The sequence below is a fragment of the Drosophila virilis genome, chromosome 5, assembly GCF_030788295.1.
Source record: "Drosophila virilis strain 15010-1051.87 chromosome 5, Dvir_AGI_RSII-ME, whole genome shotgun sequence".
Classification (NCBI taxonomy): Eukaryota; Metazoa; Arthropoda; class Insecta; order Diptera; family Drosophilidae; genus Drosophila; species Drosophila virilis.
In genome coordinates, this window is record NC_091547.1 from 14,653,989 (window position 1) to 14,665,300 (window position 11,312).

The 11,312-nt window shown below is 41.7% G+C and overlaps 2 protein-coding genes across 2 annotated transcripts; both read left to right on the top strand.

Moving 5' to 3' along the window:
- Positions 1–322: 322 nt before the first annotated feature.
- Positions 323–1,964, top strand: LOC6626569 (uncharacterized). The gene is made up of 5 exons (XM_002049858.4): positions 323–507; positions 560–806; positions 867–949; positions 1,014–1,163; positions 1,214–1,964. Exons 1-5 carry the CDS (start codon positions 411–413, stop codon positions 1,876–1,878), a joined length of 1,242 nt encoding a protein of 413 aa, XP_002049894.1. The 5' UTR covers positions 323–410; the 3' UTR covers positions 1,879–1,964.
- Positions 1,965–3,769: 1,805 nt separating this feature from the next.
- Grl58a (Gustatory receptor-like 58a) lies at positions 3,770–4,960 on the top strand. The gene has a single exon (XM_002049857.4). The coding sequence runs from the start codon at positions 3,770–3,772 to the stop codon at positions 4,958–4,960; it is 1,191 nt and encodes a 396-aa protein (XP_002049893.1).
- The last annotated feature ends 6,352 nt before the right edge of the window (positions 4,961–11,312 follow it).

Sequence of the window (11,312 nt, forward strand, 5' to 3'; positions counted from 1 at the left end):
AACACATAAGTGTGACCAGCTACAGAAGGTGTGAAAAAGAATGCAATGTATTAAATACAATATTTCATGTGTAATATATACAAACTAATAAATATACTACAGTCTCTTTAATATATCAGCAAATCGCTTTAATTCAACATGGTTATTGCTTTTTAATAATTTGTTACCATTTCTTAGATGTGCAACAGTTTAGTATTTTTTTTAAAATGTTAACTAACAGTGGAGTTAGTCTGGCAACGATGACACCAATGGCGCCATCTTTTGCGCGGTTGTCATTTGAAATAGAATTTGAAATCATGACACTTGAGGCAATACTATCAGATAATTCAAGTCTGTTTTACTTTTTTCTTGACTACAATTTACAGTCGTAGTTTCTATTAAATATTTTGTACAATTGACTAGCTGCCACGATGTGGGAGGAACTGGAAAAATATCGCAATCATTTTCTTCAACACGAAATTAAAGATGTCATGAAGCCGAGTTCCATCAACTGTCAACAGAACAAGGGTAAGCTGTCTCCAGCTCGCACCGCTATACAAATTGACCATTCGTTGTACAGAATGGGACAAATTTATGAAGAAACGTGACTGGTGCAAGCGATATCCACAGCGCTGCGCAGGGAGCTCCACATACTTTGAGGATCGTGCCCAGCTGGCCTACGGCTGGTTTGCGTTGCCCAAACTAATGAAGGAAATCGACAGCGATGTAAATGTGACTCATTGGCGCGCTATTGTTTCACTGTCCGAGTTCCTGCTCAATCCACTCAATGCCCAGCGTGCCATACTCGAGATGGACCTAGTGCGAAAGTGAGAAGCGAGTAAATCCTTGTCTTTCTTGTGCGCAATTTTAATCCTTGTGCCTTGCAGAGTAAAGAATGCATTCATGCGCATGCGATTGAATTTCCATGAGCAGCACTACGAAGAAGTTGAGACATATTTAAAGATATTTAGTAAGTAGCTGTGCACCTAATCTCCTTGTCGCCATTCACTCTACTCCCATTCTCATTTTGGCAGACATACTCTCGCGCAATTTGAATGGCGCAGAGCATATTGCCAATCGCAAATGTTTAATGATTGAGTTCTATAAAATTATTATGGACAAGGAGCCCCGCAAGGAAGATCTAACTGCCGAGATACTGCGCAATCTGACGGGCAAGCCGAAGGGTAAGTGCCCGAGTCTGAGAATACGCTTAACTAATTGCTATGCCATTCAGTGCTTGGCATTGTGCTAGCCGATGCCGAGAACCTGGAGTCAGTGGCAAATATCTTTAAGCTGGATCCTTGCCAGCCGTTGTATCCGCCACACCTGTGGCATCATCTCTGCCACATGTTGGAGGTGGCGCCCGAGCAGGCCATTGAGCTGGGATTGTTTGAGTTTCTGCATTCGCGCATTAAAAATCGCTTGGCATACTTTTGGGACATGAACTGCAAGGCCTTTGCCCTGCTGCTGCGCTGCGCGGAGGGCCAGCGTCTGTTTGATGAGGTGGACGGCATCAAGCTGATCTATGATGTGTTTGAGGATGTGTACATCAAGAAGTCCAAGAAGCTGCACTTCCAGCATGTCGAGAACTATGAGTACATTGTCCTGGCCCTGCTCAACGGACTGCACAGCAAGCGTGCGCTCTGGCGTAGCCGCGAGTTCACCATGCTCACCTGCCACGTGGGCCGACGCATGGCCTCCAAAACAAATCCGCGCCTGCAGCTCTACTGCCTCAAGGCGCTGCGTGCCCTGGGCGTAATGCCGTGCACCAAGCGCTACATCATTGGCAACTGGCTGGACGAGGTGCGCGAGCTGGACTGCCTGGATGCGGAGGCGGAGTGCGCCCGGGACGCGCTGCTCGATTGGCTGCGTCGCGACATTGCCGACAGCAGCAGCTGAGCGAGTCGATATTTCATTTATTTATTCAATATATTTTGGATTGTAAATTTCCCAATTACATTTGTTCAAATTGTTTTGTGCGCGCACTTTACGCTTTTTTGATTCCCCTCAGACAACCCCTACTCTTAGCGGTTAACCGTTTCAATGTTCCCCTGTGAGCTGTCCCAAGTCCCAAAAATTTCCCACATCTCATAAGATAAGCGGTTATAAAGCTCTCTCTCTCTCTCAGTGGCAGCTGTTTTCCCCAGCAATCTTAACAAATTAATTAAGCAATTTAGAAAAAAGAAAAAAAATCTCATACTTGTTTTAAATTATCTGAATTGTTAATTTAGCTTCAAGGTCATTTCAAAATTGCTGAAAATCCAAAAAAAATATATGTTTATTGTGCTGGCATTTTATCAGACATATGTGTCTTAGTCATGAATGACTCCTTCGATATAAATAATGATTAAATGCAATACAAGTAATTCGAATAAATGATAGTATTAAATTTTATTAGGAGTTTTTGTTGTTTCGCAAAGCGAGTAGCTTACTCAATCTATTTGTAGGAGTTTCTGCAACTTTAACTGCTTATTCTTAAATTAAAGGAAAAGCATCAAAGAACTTTTCCAATTTCCGCTTCTTGGCCAGCAGCTTCGTGTCGCCAATGGCATCAATAATGACCAGCGACATTACCAGGACCCGACCAGGACAACAACAGCAAAAACTACAACTACAAGCGTAGAATCCAAAGCCACAACCCGGCCGCAGTTTGGCGGTGTCTGCGGTTGCCAAGCCTCCAATGTTTTATGCATCTACATATATTTATTTTATTTTTTTCTGGCAAGTTTTAATTTTTTTTGCGTTTCATTTTTCTGTGGTGACAAACTTGGCAACGAGTTGCAATTTTTAAATTTATTTGCAGCGACAGCCCGTAAACATTTTGTGCCAACCCGAACCCAAGACCAATTCCCCGGCCCAATCGCAAAGTTTTCCTCACTGTCATCGCATCGTGGTTGGTCCTGAGAGCACTCAACGATCCCCAGGTCGGGCTGGGGATTCCGCTTTTTTTTTTTTTAGGAACTTTTTAATTACCACATCTTTTCGCTGTACTCTTCGACTTTCTTGTGAAATAAGTAGTTGATGGCAATTTTTGCTTACGCACCCGAATTCATATTTTCATCAAGTTGTAACTTTATGCCACATAAATTAATTACATAGCAAATTATGCTTCTAAAGCGAGACAGTCAACATTTTCAAGGTTCACCAAAACTTTACCCACTAGACAAATTCATATTCCAGCTCAAATTTTGAAAACAAACACAAAAAGATTACTATTTGAGATGTGTTTTAATGCTTGGCTCCAAGATTCCATTAGCAATAACAATTTTAAGCCATCAATATTGACTTTGCTTTACCAAGCATCTTTATTTAACTGAGTATATATTAATTTAAGCCCCTGCCACTGAGCAGAAGAGGGCAAGGCTGCTTGAAAGCATCTCCGCTTCCAAATATATATATATTTTTTGGTGTAGAAGGTGTAGAAACTTTAATCAACAATTATAGGCATTTTAAGCCTCGAGATTCGAAAAATATATATTTTATATATATTTTCATGCAATCGATAAAAATCGATATCGAAATTCTGCTTATCGATATGTTGTCGGAGCAAGTATGCCCTACACATATCCAGAATATTTTCCCTATTATTTTTCTCTCTTTTTCGATATCTAATACTCCCTTTTTCGATATCTAAAACTCCCTAATAAACATAGGGTATAAATGTTATAGTAAAGCCAATACAAAGAGTGTCCTTTTAATGAGCACATTAGTGTTTGCATTAGCAATCTAATGACCCGCATTGAAGTGGATTGTCAGGAGCGGCAATGGCAGTAGGTGATGAGCCGCTGTCATGGCCTTTCTGCGCTCGTTCCGGATCGGCAATAGATACATAAGCTTTCATGCGCTGCTCTTGTTGCGCTTCTATTTGGCGCAGTTCTACTATTTGGGCCTGCTGCGATTGCATTACGAGCGCGTGGGAAATGCAGTGCATCTGACCCCGTATAGCGTGAGCATCTCGCGTCTGATTGGACTGCCCTTCGCGTATTTTCTGAGCGTAGCGCTGCTCAATCCGTACTACTCGCTGCTGTACCTGCAGCCGTATCTGTTTGTGTGCTGCCTGCTGTGGCAGCCGCGGCGCATTCACGAGCGCCGCGTGAGATTAATCAATGGATTTCTGCGTCTGGCGCCGGCGCTGTATCGCCTGAGTCGCCGTCAGCTGAAGCTGTCGTGGCTGCTGGTTTTTCAATTGGCACTGAAGCTGCTCACGCTGAAGCTCTATTTCTTGGTGCTGGTTCTGCCCAAGGATGGGCTACACAAGTTGGCGCTGATACTGATCTTTGTGCTGCCCGGCACGCTGTCCGTTTGGTGCCTGGACACGACCTCGCAGCTGATCAACATTTGCCTAAGTCTTTTGCTCAAATCCTTCGAGCAGCTGAACACGGAACTGATCTTTCAGGTGGAGCAGCTGCACATGAAGACCCTGCACGCCGACTACCGTGCCGTACACCGCATCCAGCGCCGCCTGCGCTCCCTGCAGCGTCTCTATATCGCCTATGCGCGGCTCACCCAACAGCTTCTGGACTGCCTGGCGCCGCAGCTGCTGCTGATTGTGGTCTATAACGTGAGCATGATCTTTGCGCTGTCCTATGCTCACTGGCGGCGATTTCTGGACATTTTACTGCTGGCCAATGGGCTGCGCCTGCTTTTCCAGACTCTGGACGCGCTGGTGGTTGCCACCGGCTCGCCCCGGGACACCTCGTGGGCCCATGTGGCGGATCTGCTGCAGCTCAACGAGGTGCTGGCCATGCACGGCTGGCTGCATCGACATTGCTGGACGGCCCTCGACTTGGACAGCTGCGGACAGAGCGTAAGGCGTGCTTTGCTTCAGCCACGCCTTCAGGTGCTTGGGCTTTTCACGCCCAATCGTCGGCTCTTCTTTCGCCTGTTTTTCTCTTACTGCAGCTATCTGTACCTGAGCTACATGTGGAACAAGCGTCTGCCCGTGACCGAGCGGGAGATATTCAATTTGCTGCTACACTGAGAGAATGCAAGTCACACTCGTTATCACATTTTGTTCTTTTTCTGTGCATTACTTGAAAACTTATTCAAATAAAAATTGAAAAGCAAACGAAAAGGCCATACATACAAAATGCCTGTCCATTAAGTTGGAAAAGATTTCTGTGTCAAATGAAACTAAACAAAATAATATAAATACAAAAACAAAATAACACTTTAATATTGCAAGGAAAAGTAAAGGGATATGAAAGCTGCCGCTTGGTATTGGAAATGTAACTCAAATTTAAATGCAGTTTTTTATTTGTGTCAGTGTATTCCTTTTTTTTTGCGGTAAAGTGAGGATTTTTGCAGACTCCTTTGTGGGCTTGCAGGCCGATGTCCAATAAATCAAAGTTTGGCTCGTGCTGGCAACAAGTTTCTGTCTTTGATTGCTTCTGCAGGCGCCTGCAAAGTGTCTCTTTCCCCCAGCTTGTGCCCGGGTGCAGGCAGGAAGTCAACTTGGTCGGTAATTGCTGTGAATTGAAGCATTTTGGAGACCTACTTTGATTGCAAAGTTGATGAAGTCAACAATAAACAGACCTTAAACTGCATAAAATGGGCCAAGTATTAACAATTAATTGCCGAACTGAAACCAATTCATTTGTAAACTCTTTTAGCAGCGTTAAAAGCCCTTGACAAATCAAGTAACCAAGCGAAAGACTGCATTATATATACATATATATTGGGAATTTCGCATTCTAACTTATTGCCGTCGCTGAACTCATGCATCATATATTTATTGAACGCCATTCGAGCTCGCGTTCGTAATATGTGCAGTACTTAAAACTATTTGGCCATATATACATATATACAACTATACATATATATATCTATATACGGGGAGAGGGGCCAGCAAAGTGGGCAGTTGGCGTACATCTCTGGGTGGATAATTTTACATAATTTATGCATTCGCCTTTTGAGACATGTACAAAAATAACAAGCACTGCGAATGCCTGGAAACTGTTTCCACTTACGGACTTTCGCCCACATGTACAGCTTGCCGGCATCCCTGCTCCTCGACTGAAATATATATGTAATTGCAAGCCTGGTCGAGCACTTGAGGTGCCAAAGTGCTGGCTGCTGTTTCTGCTCCATGCACTCTCTCTGTCCTTTTGCTGCTCCACTTCAAGTCTTTGCCTCACACATGCCCATCCTTCCGTTGGCCACCCCTGACTGCCCCTGGCTGCCCCTGCTACTGTTTTCCGGGCACATAAATCATTTTAAAAACATTACCCTAACCGAGTGCGTATGCGAAATACTTTCTGTATGCTTACAATTTTGCACCTTATATAAAATAAGATTTATAGCATACTTGCTTAAGAGATTTGCCCAGTTATCGCTCTTGTTGTTCTGCGTTTGATTAAATTTTCAGTGTATCGCGTTATTTGTTTCCATTTTCATTTTCATTTTCATTTTCATTTGAGCTACTCCCCTCTTATTGCCAATTTAAATTTATTACCACTTGGCTTCCTTTTTATGCTCTACGTGCATCTAAAGCGATTTCTGTTGGAAAATTCTAGTTTATATACATATCTAGATTTTGGCGAGTTTTGTTTTTTAGTTGCACAGACATTGAAAATCAATTAAATTTGTATTTTTATTGAAAACTGTAACATTTGGTTATCATTTCTCTGTGTAAATAGAAAGTTTTAAAGTTGTTTTTAATTGGTCGAAGCGTAAGCTTTAAGTTTACAATTTCAATTCAACAGCTCGTCTTCAAGTTTTGGTCCGAGTTTGTGCCCTTTGAGACTACTCAGCTCAACTTCATTGTTGGCTGAATCTTATCTTCTATCTGTGATCTCAACACACGAAACAAAGACACAAAAGAGTCTGTGTCACAGCTAAGGGCGAAAGTTTAAAGACACTTTGAGGCAGTGTTCCTGTAAACTCAGTCCTGCACTTGTTGAAATTTACGGCCTGCTGATATGCCCTCAACGAAAGCCAATGATTTGGCTACTGCTACATGGCTATAATAAGTTATGCGCCCAGAATTAAGCCGCTGGCATAGCTGGTGCTGGGGCTGGGTTGGGTAGATGGGTGTGGTTGGCGCTGTGGCAAGGCAGAGCAGGGTCTTGCCCATGGCCTTTTATAAATCTCTTTAATTTATTAGATTTCATTAGACGTTTGGCGCCGACTCCTGCGAAGGGTAACCAGGCGTTGGGTGTGTTTCACATTGCTAACAGCAAAACAACAACAACAACAGCAACAAATGTAGCAACAACAATGACAAGAATATCAGCAGCAGCAGCTACAATGGCAGCTGCAGAATTTTTTATATTACAAGCTCAAAACATGGCACTGGCAGCTCGCATAAAAAGTAATAATGCGGCCGTTAAATGACGGCCATGGGGCAGAAACTGAAAACAAAAAAACGTTGCATACTTTGCAGCGTCACCAACACTGTTTGCGGCTTGGGGGCATGCTTGTATGTGTGCACGGTTGGCTTTGCAGTCATGTCAAATTAGTTGTACCTTTCGCGAGATTTGAACGTTAAGCCTAGCCTGGGCTAACAATGTGTTCATTATGTGTGCGTTAAATAGGGGTTGATTAGTTGGGGGTGGCACGTAGTTTGATTCGCAATTTATGGAGTCCAAGAGGCTCCTTTGACACACTTTCTCAAAAAAGGCAGAGGTGTAAAGAGCCAAAGTCAAGAGATGTACAGAAGTAAGGGAGTATACTATGCGTATGCGTGTTTTATATGCAAATGCATGTGTTCTTCGAAGAGACTTGTCCGGAAAACAATTTCCGTTTCAGAGCAACTATAAATAGGCTAAAATAAAATTAATAAAAATAAGAGATATCGTTTTTGTTTTCGATTGGATATGCCTTCACACATAAATGTATCTACGCCTTATGTGAAACACGAGTTAATATTCCAAGTATAAAGTTTCCAGCTTCAAACCAGCTCTTTTCACTTCTGGTAAAGTGAAAGGAGACAATCATCTTTGCTGTACCAAGAATTATTTCCAATCGCAAGCAAACTTCAATTATTATTTATTCGTGTCTTCGAGTCGGCTGGTGTCGATTCGAGCACTTCTCATTATATTAAGTTGCAACTATTGCAATATTCTCTTCTATAATAACAGGTTACTGTGTCAAACTTCGAGTTTCGTCGAAAACGTGACAACATTTTTACTGTAGACTGTAATTGGAATCACATTTTTCGTTTGCCTCAACAATTGTAGAATTTTGTTTAAGTCAATAAAATAATGCCGAAAAAGCCCTGCTAGTCGGTGGATAGCTAACAATTAAGTTAGCTAATTGAACGCAACCTTATAAAAAATGTAACTTTATTTCACGAATGTATGCGTGCATTACGGATCACTCCAAATAAATTGCGCACTCAGCAATGTCTGCTTTACGCCCAGAAACACACACACACACACATACTCTTACAATAACGGCGCCAAACAAAGGCAACAGCGCTGTAATCAACAAAATTACACTAAAATACAAAAATAAATTTGACACGAATGCGACGATGACACAAAAGGGCCACCGCATCGTACGGTCTCTCCCTTTCTCTCTCTCCCTGCCTCGCTCTGTCTTGGCAACTGTCTCTCTCAGTTGTGTGTGTGTTTCTTTCGCACATGTGATGAGACAGGGAGAGTCGGGAGCACGAACCACAGTCAAAGTAAAACGGCACATCGCTCCCGGCTTACAATGTGAAGTTGGCTGCGAGTACATGAGGCGCTGCGTAGGTGCTGCCAGTGTCGGTGTCGGTGTCGGTGTGACTGTGGCATTGCATTGGTGTTGGTGTGCGTGCGTGTGGGTTCGGTCATGTGCGACACTTTGTAACATATTTTTTGTCATTTGTTTCCTCTGTGTTTGCCTCTTTTTCGGCGTCGCTCGTCAGCGACTCGTCCTCGTCCTCGTCCTCATCCACGTCCCCGTCCTCGTCCTCATCCACGTCCCCGTCCTCGTCCTCATCCACGTCCCCGTCCCCGTTCTCTTCTTCGTTCGCGTTGCATGCCACTCCACACACACATCCTGTATTTTAGTGTGTGTGTGTGCCAGAAAATGTTACATTGTTTTTGGCACGCAAGGCGACACCGTGGCAGTCACACCTACACTCAGGGCACACACTTACAGTTACACTTCACAAATACACACACGCAGACACGCTTCCACGTATCAATCAGTTGAAAAAATACGTATTCGCCAGGGTTGCCACCGTGGCCCGTTTGTTTGGCATGGCTGTTGCCACTCTTGTTGTAATTTTATGGCAACATTTATAACATTTATTTGTATTTTTACGACCTGAATTGTCTTTGTTGCTTTATTATTATGTCTCACTTGGGAATTTTATACGCGCCCTAAAGCCCCCACGCCCCCACCCCCTCTGTCTCCCTACCACCACCTCCATGCATGACAGTACAATGACTTTTTAAGTGGGCGTGCCAGGATGGGAAAGCACTTTGGTTCGCAAGTGGAAAAGTAAAAAAATTAAATATTCACCATCAATTGAACAAAACGGCGTACTCGTTCGAGATATACGAGAATATATATTTCAAATTTCACCAGGCTAGCCTTTATAGTTTCCGATACGAACGGGTGGACGAATGGACACGGTTAGATCGATGTCCTTCATGGAGAAGTGATTGTAATTTAAGTAAAAAGTTTTAATAATAATAATATTACCTACAACTATCAATGATCAATAGAACACACGAAATAAAAAAAAATCAAATTATTTTCACGTATTTTCCGCGATGAAACTGAGATCGGCGACACCTACAATTTTTATGAGCAAATCTTAGTCTGGCTGATAAAGGTCCAGTTCATAAGCGCATCTGATAAAAGATGGATGATTCAATCCATATCAGACTATAATAAGTAGCTCACATCCCAAGTAATGCCCAGTAAAGCTAATAATGTTAGGCAGTGTCCGACTAGGAGACACCCTTAACCTAGCGAGACGCAATAAAGTAAAATACATGTGTTAAAAATTAAAGTGTAACCTAAACTAAACTTGAACTACTCAGAAAAGCAATAGAAATTTTCCCCTTCTGAAATAAAGATTGCTAAACCAAATTCTGAATCCATTTGACGTATCAATTTAAGAATATTTTTAAGCTAAGCAAAAAGTTTAAAGTTTAAAATCTAAATAATTTGAGTGTATTTTTTGTAAACATTGCAATGTAAGTTTCCTTTGTTTTTAACTCTAAATATTAAATATATAATCTTTGCTTGTCTGGCAAACAATTTAATTTTTTCTCTAATATAAATATATGTAAATGGAAAAGGTTGTTAAGCAGGGGATGGCCGTATTATATTTTATTTCATGTTTCGTTAATATTACTTTTGACAATAAATGTATAAAAAAGCCTTAATAATAGGTTTGAGCCACGCAACTAAAGCAGCTCAGAGTGTGGCCCTCTGGAAAATAAACGCTGACAATCAGATATAATTCATGCACGCTTAGACAATAGATGTCCAGCACTTTACTAACCGTAGTCCACTTTAGAAAATGAACTAAAAATTTTCCTATTGGGAGAAGGAGGAAAATGGGCAACAAAGAAAAGAATTTTATAAAAAGTCGGCAACAATGGCTGGCATTGTTTTCATTTTGATTAAAAATTTTTATATATTGTGCATAAATTGTAATATTGTGCTCACAAAAAAAAAAAACAAAAAAAAAAAGGGACCTAGTTATAAAACAAATTATGCATTATTAAAAACACAAAAAGAAGGCAGCAGCATAGAAAGCTGACAATGAAGCCGCAAAAACTTGGAATAGGAAAAGCAAAAAATGCGAATGGAATGCATTTTACGAGCAATGCCGTGTGAAATAATGTGTGAGAGAGAGAGAGAGAGAGAGAGAGAGAGATTGAAGTGCCAGCGAATTTATGGAATACAAAATTCTACTTTTGCTTTTTGCTTACAGCAAATTGAATAAAACACAATGTCGGAGACGCATAAAAGTTGCCAGCAAATGCCTCTGGCTGGGAAGTTAGGAGAGGCGTGAAGATATAGAACAAGCTTTATCCGAGTCCTGCATAATTTGAAAGTCACAATAGTCAGCGCTGAGCACAAGAAAATACTTACTTAGATACTTACCAGCCAAATGCATCGTACTTATTTTCTTGAGCTGAGAAATGTTTCGCCTGTTGAAAAGGCTTTAAAGTAAATGAGGACCCCAAAATAACGGATCACTTGAGGGTGAAAGTCAAACAACAGGTAGAACAGGTAAAAAACTGTTAAATCGGAAAACTATATCATAAAGCTGCCAATGGAATGTTATGTTAAGTTGTTTCAGGCGTGGAGCCAAATCCGTTTTAACTATCATATCTTACCAACAATCTAAGCCGATTTTACAGACAGACAGGAAGCCTAGT